Source organism: Salmo trutta, chromosome 29 (assembly GCF_901001165.1).
Source record: "Salmo trutta chromosome 29, fSalTru1.1, whole genome shotgun sequence".
NCBI classification, from domain to species: domain Eukaryota; kingdom Metazoa; phylum Chordata; class Actinopteri; order Salmoniformes; family Salmonidae; genus Salmo; species Salmo trutta.
Window position 1 is genome coordinate 4,284,873 of NC_042985.1, and position 13,588 is coordinate 4,298,460.

Here is a 13,588-nt window from a genome sequence, read left to right on the forward strand (position 1 = left end):
TTAAGTATTAAGTGTTTCCCTGAGATAAATGTGTGCATTGGTGTTTCGGTAGGTTAGTAAACATGTTCAGTGTGATATAAAGTTCGTGGGAAGAGTTGAAAGTTTGAAAGAAAGGTGGATGTTGCGCCTTTAAGAGTTAAGAAACTTGAAACCATGTTTGCGCAACAATCAGTGCGGCTCACAGCCGCCAAAGTGTCTAGACTGGCACATGATGGGAATCAACCAATGGCTCCAGAGCTTTCCTGGGGCCCCCGTGTGTGTACGGGGCGAGTGTATCCGAAAAGAGTAGCAGAGAGTGAGACTGGCAGCAAAGTCATTCAAGTTTTCCTTTAAACCACTCCTGAGTCTTGAATCGGAGTAGCTACGTCTGCATCCGTATGTTGGAGCAGCATAAAAACTCAATCTAAACTTTTTATTTCGGGGTTGCAAACGGATTATTCTACACTACGGTGGAAAATAACATTGGAATCTGAATGCGGCAAGGATTATTTGGGATTATTTCGTGGTGAAGCAACTCCATCGATGTGCGGTCAGAAGGATTCTAAAGCGAAGGATTTAACCAAGGCTGCTCAAAGTCCAAAAAAAACGAACTATGCTGCTGTCGTTTCATGTGGTAGCTATAGCCTAGTTATTGGAGGAATAATGAATTGCTGCTCGGAAGATAGTGTTGGGGAATTGTGTAGCCTCTGTAAAGACAAACGTTTTCATTGAGTTGGTAGACTATATGGTTGTAGGATATGACAGAGCAGTAAATGCATGCATGTCGCATTCTGTTTAGCTGTGTAATCTCGTTACATTTGACTTTGTTTAATGCAACATACAACCGTAAATTACATTCTAATGCTGCGAGTTAGTCATAAATCTACGACCCCCGGCTGCGCATGTAGTGCGCGCCGTTTACTAAACATTCATGTTGTGCGGAGACCATAAATCAATGTGGAATCCTCACAGACCTGGACGGGAACAATACGACACATCCAAAACGGTCTAAATTGTCGTATGTTCAGGTCGAAACGCTCAGGTCTTATACGGCGACTCTGGAGAAGCCGTTTAGTCCCAGACAGAGACGGGGGAGATGGGAGAAGCAAACGAAGCGAGGAGTTTCTGGACGGTTCGTGTGGCAGTAACCCAGAAAAAATTCCCAAAACGGAGCTCGGGTCGGTGACCCGTGCCTCGCCATCTCTGGGAACTTTCGACGAAGTGTGCAACACAGACCTCACGGACAGCGCAGAGTCGGCGCCGGGGGACAATTCGGACCATGGTCAGGGGGATGCCATGTGTGTCCCCGTCCCTCATCACCGAGGCTCTCAGCCAGAACACGAGAATGACAGTAGAACGGTTACTTGCTGTTTGTTTCGAGACAGGGACCCTAGACCTCGGAGCCCCGTCTTGACCCGCGTTATTCGAAACTCTAGTCCCCGCGATGGCGGTATCCTCACGGGACGGGAGGGGAATACTGGCTCGGTGGTCGAGCAAGAACTCAAGAACGTTACCTATGCTATTTTGAAAAGACTCAAGGAGAAAACGCTGGATGCCTTGTTGGAGGCGGTGGAGTCGAAAGGAGGGATGCCCAGTGACTGTGTTCTGGTACCCCAGACGGAGCTGCGTTTAGGTGGCCACTCGACATCTCCCCCATTTCTGCTCTGTAAACTCTACCGATGGACTGACCTGCACCACTCGACTCAACTCAAAGCGCTGTGCCACTGTGAAAGCTTCCGGGCATTGGACAGCAGCGAAACGGTGTGCTGTAACCCCTATCACTACAGTCTCTTGTGTGGGCCAGGTAGGAAAACTGAGATTGGTTACAATCACACACTTTTAACCCATTCTACACAAATCAAATCTGCATAAATTGAAAGGGTCTATTTTTTAGATAGGTTTACGCACAAGTGCGCATAGTGAAGCTACACTTATAGATGCTTTTCAAACGTGATAACCAAGCACTGCGTGCCAATGCTCAAATAGCGATGCCCAAAAGGCAGGCCCACATCCTACCAGAAGTCTGGCGGATGGTGAAAGATGGGACTCATTACAAGGCCAGGCTGCGCTAAAGGTGAAATGAAAACGCGTTCACAGTCACAAAGTCAATTAATAATCACTTAGGGTTATACTTCTCTGCGATTAAGCGAGACATACTTGGACCCTTGAAGTTTTGTTGATGCGCATTGTTGTAAATATTTGGTTGCTTAGCCAATGCGCGGGAGTTAACATTTTCTAGCGAATTGTATGATTACAGCAACTGAATTCCAACTGTAGGAAGTGTAGCTAGCATACTATCCCTCAACAACAACCCTGTACACACACTCACAGAGCGAGAGGGAAAGGGAGAGCTTGACTTATAATGTATTTGCAGCAAATATTTTCTCTGCTAAGCACACATTCCTCTATTTCAATGTTTTAGTTCATGATATCGATTCTATTCATTTGTTTAGCTTTTACGTTATCCATTTGAAGATCGCTGTGAAGTAGCGCTTTGAAAGGCTCTTTTTCCTTCCCTAGGAGGTCCCCCTCTTGCTATTTAGGTGAAGGAGTGGTGATAATATACAGTTTGCATACTGCTGGCGCCAGACTGACTAGCTGGGTATCTCACTGACTGAGTACTCCAGCAATTACTGCCTCCACTCTTAAAGAACCCGCAGCCATTATATCCTCTCCGTTCCCATGGCCTGTTTCTTTGTCCCAGACAACTATTTCGACAGTTCACCATTAGCTTTCTTAGTTTTATGTATGGAAAATGCCCTTTGACAACATGTAGCCTACTTTTCTTTTGTGTTCTTTATTTATAGCCGTTTAAATAGGACCTGAAAACATGTTTTATATGTGATGTAATTACGTTTTTAGTTATGAACCACTGGAAGTGCTTATTCAACAGAGTTGTGAATGTCTGATCTTTTATTCTATATTCTGTCTGAATAATTGTATGTCGATCTTCCCTATTCAACCTGTTCTTTTTTACAGACATATGCAGATTGTTGTCTGTGTTTTCCCAGTAATCCACGTTACTTATTATTTCATATAGTCACAGATTATGCTCTGATACCTAACTATGTACTTCTACGCAGTAATAAGCATCTAACACACATATTTTGTATTTCAGAATCACCACCACCCCCCTACTCACGACTATCTCCCTCAGATGAACACAAGCCACTGGGTAAGTCAGGCAGCAACAGTCATGCTCCACCTCAGCAACAGTCATGCTCCCCCTCAGCAACAGTCATGCTCCCCCTCAGCAACAGTCATACTCCCCCTCAGCAACAGTCATGCTCCCCCTCAGCAACAGTCATGCTCCCCCTCAGCAACAGTCATACTCCCCCTCAGCAACAGTCATGCTCCCCCTCAGCAACAGTCATGCTCCCCCTTAGCAACAGTCATGCTCCCCCTCAGCAACAGTCATGCTCCACCTCAGCAACAGTCATGCTCCCCCTCAGCAACAGCCATGCTCCCCCTCAGCAACAGTCATGCTCCACCTCAGCAACAGTCATTCTCCCCCTCAGCAACAGGCATGCTCCCCCTCAGCAACATTCATGCTCCCCCTCAGCAACAGTCATGCTCCCCCTCAGCAACAGTTATGCTCCCCCTCAGCAACAGTCATGCTCCCCCTCAGCAACAGGCATGCTCCCCCTCAGCAACAGTAAGCAACAGAGATATCTGCTAAGCTCACAAGGGGTTTCACTGTAATGGAGTTTTGGTAGCATTTTACTTCCCAGCACAGTTTTCTTTGTCTTTTAAAGTAATTCTATATTTGTTAATATAACATTTATGTAGTTGTGAAAAAGTAAAAGTAATTACATCTTGTTCCCACTTCATCCAGGCCGTATCACAACCGGCCGTGGTTGAGAGTCCCATAGTGCGGCGCACAATTGGCCGGCGTAGGCCGTCATTGTAATAAGAATTTGTTCTTAACTGACTTGCCTAGTTAAATAAAGGTTCAATAAAAATATATACCATGGGCTTCCAAGTGGTGCAGTGGTCTGAGGCACTGCATCTCAGTGCAAGAGGCATCACTACAGTCCCTGGTTTGATTCCAGGCTGTTTCACATCTGGCCATGATTGGGAGTCTCATAGGGCGGCGCACATTTTTCACAGCATCGTCCAGGTTTGCCGGGTTAGGCCGTCATTGTAAATAAGAATTTGCTCTTAAGTGACTTGCCTAGTTAAATAAACGTAAAAAAAAAAAATCTAAGTTATACCCCTTATTTTCTGTGCTGGAAAATGAAGTGTTACCGCAGCTGGAATGTAGGATCTTTTACCTCAAAGTTAGTCATGTGCCAGTACATTATTCCTGCTTTCTCCTGCTTCAAATTCATTTTGTATTCTCCTCACACCTCTCTTTGAGGAACATGGCGTCATAGTAGGACCACAACACAACACTCTCTGGACAGTAGTTAACGCCGAAGTCTATGGTTACAATGGTTTCCATGGAGCTCCGGATTTCACTCCCCTGTCATGTTCTGTCCTTTGCAGAACTATCAGATTCAACACTTTCAACACTGTCGTACACTGAAACTGTGGCCCCCCACTCCCCTGACGTCATGCCAAGACTCTTCTCAGGTGAGACGCTACTGTCAACCAGCTTCCATGCTCCAGACTTATTACCACGGAATGATAGGCCAACATTAGCATTGGGGGCGATTGATTTAGCATTCAGTCCATTGATAGAAAGAGTGACATAGTTTAACACAAAATACACTTATTTCATTCCTTTATGGTTGTTTGGGATGGGGTTGTATTGTTGGTTAATATAATGTTGGAATACAGTAGAAGATTATATGAATTGTACTAGTTTGGTTTGTGCTGTGCTGTGCACAGTTTTTTGTGGAGTTCACTTCTAACCAATCAACCAATCATTCTGATCTGCTAGGGAAGCGGTGTGTTACTGATAGAGAGATCTGCTAGGGCTATGAGTACATCTGCCATGCATTAATCATGTTTGTATTCAGATGAAATCCTGATGAAGACAGCTTAGCTGTCCAAACTTGGGTTAAATAAATAATTGTATCGGGGCCATTACAGTGCTGCTGCTTTTCCCTTCATTTTCTACTGTGTTCATTAGGCTTCAAATGGAAGAAACTAGGCTGAAACAGGGAGGGACTGACTGAAATTGACCAATAAGAAATTATTGTTTCAGGTTTACCATCGCAAAACATTTTGCTACGGTGTGCCTGCCCTGAAAGAAAACAACCCAGTTCTTATTAGTATGAGCACGCTAAAGGTAAAGAGGAGTATAGAACACTGGAGTAGGGCCCCCCCTAAAGGTAAAGAGGAGTATAGAACACTGGAGTAGGGCCCCCCACCCCTAAAGGTAAAGAGGAGTATAGAACACTGGAGTAGGGCCCCCCCCCCCTAAAGTTAAAGAGGAGTATAGAACACTGGAGTAGCCCCCCCTAAAGGTAAAGAGGAGTATAGAACACTGGAGTAGCCCCCCCCTAAAGGTAAAGAGGAGTATAGAACACTGGAGTAGGGCCCCCCCCCCCCCTAAAGGTAAAGAGGAGTATAGAACACTGGAGTAGGGCCCCCCCTAAAGGTAAAGAGGAGTATAGAACACTGGAGTAGCCCCCCCCCCCCTAAAGGTAAAGAGGATTATAGAACACTGGAGTAGCCCCCCCCCCTAAAGGTAAAGAGGAGTATAGAACACTGGAGTAGGGCCCCCCTAAAGGTAAAGAGGAGTATAGAACACTGGAGTAGGGCCCCCCCTAAAGGTAAAGAGGAGTATAGAACACTGGAGTAGCCCCCCCCCCTAAAGGTAAAGAGGAGTATAGAACACTGGAGTAGCCCCCCCCCCCTAAAGGTAAAGAGGAGTATAGAACACTGGAGTAGCCCCCCCCCTAAAGGTAAAGAGGAGTATAGAACACTGGAGTAGCCCCCCCCCCCCTAAAGGTAAAGAGGAGTATAGAACACTGGAGTAGGGCCCCCCCCCCTAAAGGTAAAGAGGAGTATAGAACACTGGAGTAGGGCCCCCCTAAAGGTAAAGAGGAGTATAGAACACTGGAGTAGCCCCCCCCCCCTAAAGGTAAAGAGGAGTATAGAACACTGGAGTAGCCCCCCCCCCTAAAGGTAAAGAGGAGTATAGAACACTGGAGTAGGGCCCCCCCCTAAAGGTAAAGAGGAGTATAGAACACTGGAGTAGGGCCCCCCCTAAAGGTAAAGAGGAGTATAGAACACTGGAGTAGGGCCCCCCCTAAAGGTAAAGAGGAGTATAGAACACTGGAGTAGGGCCCCCCCTAAAGGTAAAGAGGAGTATAGAACACTGGAGTAGCCCCCCCCTAAAGGTAAAGAGGAGTAGATAACACGGGAGTAGGGCCACCCCCCCCCCCCCATAAAGGTAAAGAGGAGTAGATAACACGGGAGTAGGGCCACCTCCCTCCCATAAAGGTAAAGAGGAGTGGATAACACGGGAGTAGGGCCACCCCCCCCCCCCCCCCAAAGGTAAAGAGGAGTAGATAACACGGGAGTAGGGGCCCCCCCCTCCCATAAAGGTAAAGAGGAGTAGATAACACGGGAGTAGGGCCACCCCCCTCCCATAAAGGTAAAGAGGAGTATAGAGTGCAAGTATCAACACGCTATGAGCCATAAATCAGGGTCAATGCGGACAAGGAGCATGGGGGCTGGAAAGTGGAAACCCAATTCCCAGAATGCCTTGTTTATGAGGTGGGGTTGCTTGTTATTTATTGGCCTTGCCAGTTGTCGACCACTATACATGTATTCATGGACATGCTCATGTTATTGACAAATAAAGTAACTCCAGGTGATAATAACTACAATTGAGCATTATAATGTTTTACTGTTGTTCGGATAACGGCAACATTATTTATACTGAATTTAAAGCAATTTTGGTCTCAACTTGTGCTATGGGAGGGTTTGGCGTTGTAAGATTTGATCCCAGTTACCTCAGGATTGTGTTAATCCAGTTTTGAGCAGTAACCCTGACTTAGATAGAACCATGTTGGTGACCTAGTCTGCTGTCAATACTAGACCTGGACCACATATTGCTTTCACTGACACATCATCAGCGACCAGAGAAGCACTCACAACATAAGCAGCTTAGCTTCTTGTTGCCATGTATGGAAATGAGGTCCAGATGAGGAGACCTAACACCAGGGGCCTCTGGAATAAATGTTTTTCAAAAGTCAATGCAACCAGTAACATTGTATGCTATGAATAGCATATTTCTGAAATTAATTTCACTCGAGTTCGCCCACGTTTCATCACCTACCTATGTGGATTATGTTATCGGGCATCAGTTCACCTCCAAACTAGAAAGGGTTAACAGTTAGTCTTGAGTATGGCAGCCCAAACACACACCCCTAGCCTAAGGGATATTGGCCCCCCATCTGTATGTTTGCATAAATGGGCAAACTCTGCAGTTAATGAAGTTATTATGTTGTGTTTTACTCCCTCTGTTGAAAGCCTATTAAGACAACCAAAGACTGGGCCGCATAAAGCTCCTATTGTGAAAGTCTGATGGAGGGGGTCTCCCACAATCTAGATAACACAGCAATGTAGCTAGGTTCTCTCCCTCTCTCTCCCACTCCCTCTCTCTCCCCGTCCCCCTCTCCCACTCCCTCTCTCTCCTCGTCCCACTCTCTCCTCGTCCCCCTCTCCCACTCTCTCCCCATCTCCCACTCCCTCTCTCTCCCCCTCTCCCACTCCCTCTCTCTCCTCGTCCCACTCTCTCCCCCTCTCCCACTCCCTCTCTCTCTTCCCTCAAATCCCTCCATTCCTCTGGGTAATTGAGCAGTGGAAGGGGGTTGGCATTTTGGAAAGCAGAGTGGAGCAGAGCTCTGGTAAGAGGGGCTTTGGGGGGCTGGCCAGCAGGGCTGGCTGAAGCAGGAAACAGTCCCCTCTGGTTGAAACTCGAGTCCTGTTTGTTTACGCTGGGGGTCCTTGTAGTGCGGAGAGAGACCGCAGACTCACTCCATCAAACTCCCCTGCCCAGCTCGTGGGCTGTTGAAAGGTGAACTAGCGTTATGTCCAACCTATCTTGAGCCGACTGTTTGTTCATAGCTAATCAAAACAGCCCTGAAAGCCCCGCCATGAGCCTCCATAGTCATTCAGTTAGTGTGTTGTGTGTCGTTCCCAAACTCTTTACTCCCCAAATGTTTCCTTCTCTTGTTACTGTTTACAGGAATCATGGCACATTCCCTAGCTACTGTTGGTTCTACAAACTCCAACACCTTTAGCTTACTTCTGAATCTGCTGAAAGTGGAGTTTTGGGGGAGAGGTTAACATTGATTCAAAGGGAGTGCATTCAGTCCTGTCAATCCACAATGTTGATGTTGGTTGTAATTTGTAGCAGGCACACAGAGCCAGTGGCCCAGAGATAACTGAGGGAGGGCTTCTCCTATTGTTGGCCAGGAGAGTTGAGTGGAAATGGAAAGATCAATTTACCAAAGGTCGTCTGTGTGGTCCCTTCACTGCCCCGCCCCCAGGCTGGATAAAGTGACAGGAGGGGGGAATAAGGAAGGAGTGTAGCAGGCACATACAAATGTTTTCATACCTCAACGTTTAAAGGTCAAATGAAATCAACCTATTCATAACTTTTTTTTCAATTCAGCCTCAGTTTAGTTTATCTGTATGGATTAGATTATTGTGAAATAATTTGTCTTTATACTTTGCAAATGATCAGTTTGACTTCATTCACAAAAGGTAGTGATTTAAAGTGGAGAAAAAGAATGAAAGCATTTGGTTGGATAATCTATAATCGCCTCTCTGTATTCATCTTAAAACAGTTGTGTTGCTTTGAAGCCTTGCAGCAGGCAGGGTGTGGTGCATACATTCTGCACAGACCTTTATCATTCCATCAGCTAACGTAACCTGAAAACAGACCAAAATGGCCCTTGCTTTACAAATGGAAATGTCAACTGGAAGCTTTTAGGGCTTTTAGGGGGCCAGCTAGCGAGCTAGCTATCTCCACCTTTGGTCTAAGGTCTGTAAATAACACAGGGTAAACCGTGTATCACAGGCCTGTTTGTCGTTAAGGCCTCATTCATGGGAAAGCCAGGGCAATGCCTTGTGTGAGACGCTCAGGAATGTCTGTCTGACTGACTTGGTGGAGATAACATCGGCGCTGAGGACTCTCATAGGGGTTCTACCAGGACACAGGCTAACTCAGCACTCTACACAAGAACACTATCAAGGAAGAGATCTATTAAACTTGATGTGGAGACTAGAGACATAAGCAAAGCATACCAGCTCAACCCTTTTTCCTACCCAAGGTAATGGGGGACCATGTAAGATCAGGCAGATTATCAGGGTAGGACCGTTTGATGTTGATTCACGAAGGTAACTATATTTGTTGCGTGTTGTTTCTTCAAAGTGTGAGAGCATAAAGGAGATATTCCACTGCTGGTGGTATTGCATTGAGAGATAACTTGTGTCAAACTGATTGAAGTGGCTTCCTCTCCTTGCCTCCTCTCTATATTATCCACTGACCTACACAAAGCCCAGATAGTTCAAGGTAATTATGCAGCATGAGCTTCCCGTACTGCTCTGACCTATCCTGGATCCTATCCTGGATCCTATCCTAGATCCAAGCTAGCTGCTTTACAGTAATGAGCCTGGGTATGAGTTGCACTCTAGTCTTGAGGTTAGGTGAGTGGACCCACTTCCTCTTTGCCCACCCTCCCAAATCATATTTTTTGCGGCTTGTTGGTTTAAGCGGTGCGAGGAGGAATCAGTCAAACAACATCCTGCTTCAGAGCCCCTGTCTGCGCTTGTAGCCGCGCCAGGCCATGAATTGGCCCTTTGACTGTGGGGGCACGGCACTGGAATGCTGGGAAGAGAAGAGGGGGGCCGGAGTGTTTCAGAAACAAGGAGAGGAGGGTGGGGAGAGAGGGGGAGGAGGGGTTGGTCGAGAGTTACAGGTGATACGTGTTCGAACGTATCACCGTTAGGACGAGGTTTTGTAGAAATCCGTGTGTATGTTTTCTATGCTGTGACTGACGCGCTACATTCTCAGCCACATTGCCAGCCACACCAGGGTGCACAATTCAAGTCTTTAAAGCCCATAGTCTGATTTTAGCTGCCACTCAATGGATCCATACCTGAACTTCCTGGTATCAATTAATCTCTGATTAGAAGTCAAAGATGAAAATGTACTACTACATACTAAAACCAGCATACTACAGGGTCTGGGACCCTCTAGGGCCTGATTTGTTCAAGGGCCCCTGGTCCCTACAGAAACCTTATTCTTCCTATCTCAGGGTTCTCTGTTTGACCTGAAGGGATAGCGTGGTCCCTTTGACCTGAAGGTATAGCAGGGTCTTTTGACCTGAAACGATAGCGTTGTCCCTTTGACCTGAAGCGATAGCGTGGTCCCTTTGACCTGAAGGGATAACGTTGTCCCTTTGACCTGAAGGTATAGCGTTGTCCCTTTGACCTGAAACGATAGCGTTGTCCCTTTGACCTGAAGCGATAGCGGGGTCCCTTTGACCTGAAGGGATAGCAGGGTCCTTTGACCAGAAGTTATAGCGGGGTCCTTTGACCTGAAGGGATAGCAGGGTCCCTTTGACCTGAAGGTATAGCGGGGTCCTTTGACCTGAAGCGATAGCGTTGTCCATTTGACCTGAAGGTATAGCAGGGTCCTTTGACCTGAAGGGATAGCAGGGTCCCTTTGACCTGAAGGTATAGCAGGGTCCTTTGACCTGAAGGGATAGCAGGGTCCCTTTGACCTGAAGGGATAGCAGGGTCCCTTTGACCTGAAGGTATAGCGGGGTCCTTTGACCTGAAGGGATAGCAGGGTCCCTTTGACCTGAAGGTATAGCAGGGTCCTTTGACCTGAAGGGATAGCAGGGTCCCTTTGACCTGAAGGTATAGCAGGGTCCCTTTGACCTGAAGGTATAGCGGGGTCCTTTGACCTGAAGGGATAGCGTTGTCCCTTTGACCTGAAACGATAGCGTTGTCCCTTTGACCTGAAGGTATAGCGGGGTCCTTTGACCTGAAACGATAGCGGGGTCCCTTTGACCTGAAGGGATAGCGTTGTCCCTTTGACCTGAAGGGATAGCGTTGTCCCTTTGACCTGAAACGATAGCGTTGTCCCTTTGACCTGAAGCGATAGCATGGTCCCTGGCATGTGTGCAACACTTCCTCTTATGCATGACTGAGACACATTAGAGTATGGAATTCAACATTAAGAGCTGGCCCATTAACCGCTTGCCATTTCCTAAAATATTTTCCATGGCGGCTCTTTTTCACTGGGAGCACATAGGTCCAGAGCTAGCAACAGAGCTCTGGCTCACTGCTGCTTTCCACTACCTTTAGACTAGCGCCACTACAGGGGGTCTTTACAACTGGAAGCAGATGCCTTTCATTCTTCAACCACTGATTTAAAAGGATTTGATAGGTGAAAGCAGTAAGGCTGAAACCTATCCAGTCCTTTTACCTAGCAGTGGTCCAAAAAACGTTACCTTTATTTAACTAGGCAAGTCAGTTAAGAAACAAATTCTTATTTACAATGACGGCCTACCGGGGAACAGTGGGTTATAACTGTCTTGTTCAGAACAACTGATCATTACCTTGTCAGCTCGGGGATCCAATCCAGCAACCTTCTGCTAACTGGCCTAATGCTCTAACCACTAGGCTGCCTGCCGCCCTGAAGATGGTGAGGAAAGGAAGCCATTTTAGAGTGGTCACAGCATCTAGATGTGTCCACCTTTATGATGTCATGTCATTCTATGAACAACCTGTCAGACAGACTTCCATTGGTAGTGATTCTCAGTGTTTCCAAGCGACCGTTTGGCATTTGCTGGTTACTGTACACTTCAAAGATTTTTTGGTCGAAGAAGCACGTTGGTGGATTTCACAAAACAACGGAAAAACTGTCGAAAACTTTATTAAAAACCGGCAATGTTGAGCTTGTGAAATCGCCTGTAAGACACAGACCTCTCCTCTCCAGTGTAGTGTAGGAAGTCTGGAAGCTACATGCCTGTAGAACACAGACCTCTCCTCTCCAGTGTAGTGTAGGAAGTCTGGAAGCTACATGCCTGTAGAACACAGACCTCTCCTCTCCAGTGTAGTGTAGCAAGTCTGGAAGCTACATGTCTGTAGAACACAGACCTCTCCTCTCCAGTGTAGTGTAGGAAGTCTGGAAGCTACATGCCTGTAGAACACAGACCCTCTCCAGTGTAGTGTAGGAAGTCTGGAAGCTACATGTCTGTAGAACACAGACCTCTCCTCTCCAGTGTAGTGTAGGAAGTCTGGAAGCTACATGCCTGTAGAACACAGACCTCTCCTCTCCAGTGTAGTGTAGGAAGTCTGGAAGCTACATGCCTGTAGAACACAGACCTCTCCTCTCCAGTGTAGTGTAGCAAGAGTGGGAAGCTACAAGTCTGTAGAACACAGACCTCTCCTCTCCAGTGTAGTGTAGGAAGTCTGGAAGCTACATGCCTGTAGAACACAGACCCTCTCCAGTGTAGTGTAGGAAGTCTGGAAGCTACATGTCTGTAGAACACATACCTCTCCTCTCCAGTGTAGTGTAGGAAGTCTGGAAGCTACATGCCTGTAGAACACAGACCTCTCCTCTTCAGTGTAGTGTAGGAAGTCTGGAAGCTACATGTCTGTAGAACACAGACCTCTCCTCTCCAGTGTAGTGTAGGAAGTCTGGAAGCTACATGCCTGTAGAACACAGACCCTCTTCAGTGTAGTGTAGGAAGTCTGGAAGCTACATGCCTGTAGAACACAGACCCTCTCCAGTGTAGTGTAGGAAGTCTGGAAGCTACATGCCTGTAGAACACAGACCTCTCCTCTCCAGTGTAGTGTAGGAAGTCTGGAAGCTACATGCCTGTAGAACACAGACCCTTCCTCTCCAGTGTAGTGTAGGAAGTCTGGAAGCTACATGCCTGTAGAACACAGACCCCTCCTCTCCAGTGTAGTGTAGGAAGTCTGGAAGCTACATGCCTGTAGAACACAGACCCCTCCTCTCCAGTGTAGTGTAGGAAGTCTGGAAGCTACATGCCTGTAGAACACAGACCCCTCCTCTCCAGTGTAGTGTAGGAAGTCTGGAAGCTACATGCCTGTAGAACACAGACCTCTCCTCTCCAGTGTAGTGTAGGAAGTCTGGAAGCTACAATCCTGTAGAACACAGACCCCTCCTCTCCAGTGTAGTGTAGGAAGTCTGGAAGCTACATGCCTGTAGAACACAGACCTCTCCTCTCCAGTGTAGTGTAGGAAGTCTGGAAGCTACAAGACAATTACTGAGAGTTTTGAGGTCAACAGACAGGAAGTGGAGATCCTGGTTTGGTGTGTCATGTTGCATTTAGTTCTCTATTAGCATGTTTTCTCCATTTCTCTGTATGTTACTACCTTTACCCAGTCTCTCTCTCTCTCTCTCTCTCTCTCTCTCTCTCTCTCTCTCTCTCTCCATTTCTCTGTATGTTACTCCCTTTACCCAGTCTCTCTCTCTCTCTCTCTCTCTCTCTCTCTCTCTCTCTCTCCATTTCTCTGTATGTTACTACCACCTTTTGAACTACCATCTTCTCAGTCTCTCCACCTCTCTCTCTCCTACTCCTTCTCTACTCCTCTCTATCTCTCTCTCTCTCCATTTCTCTGTGTTACTACTCCCTTTACCCAGTCTCTCTCTCTCTCTCTT

General features: G+C 46.9%; 1 protein-coding gene across 1 annotated transcript; it reads left to right on the plus strand.

Moving 5' to 3' along the window:
- Positions 1-202: 202 nt before the first annotated feature.
- LOC115166793 (mothers against decapentaplegic homolog 6) lies at positions 203-4,554 on the plus strand (the record flags this gene model as incomplete). Its single annotated transcript, XM_029720597.1, is given in 3 exon segments — positions 203-1,783; positions 3,098-3,154; positions 4,468-4,554. Coding segments are annotated over 3 exon segments (928 nt in total), but the record flags the coding sequence as incomplete, so codon positions are not given.
- Between the last annotated feature and the right edge of the window lie 9,034 nt (positions 4,555-13,588).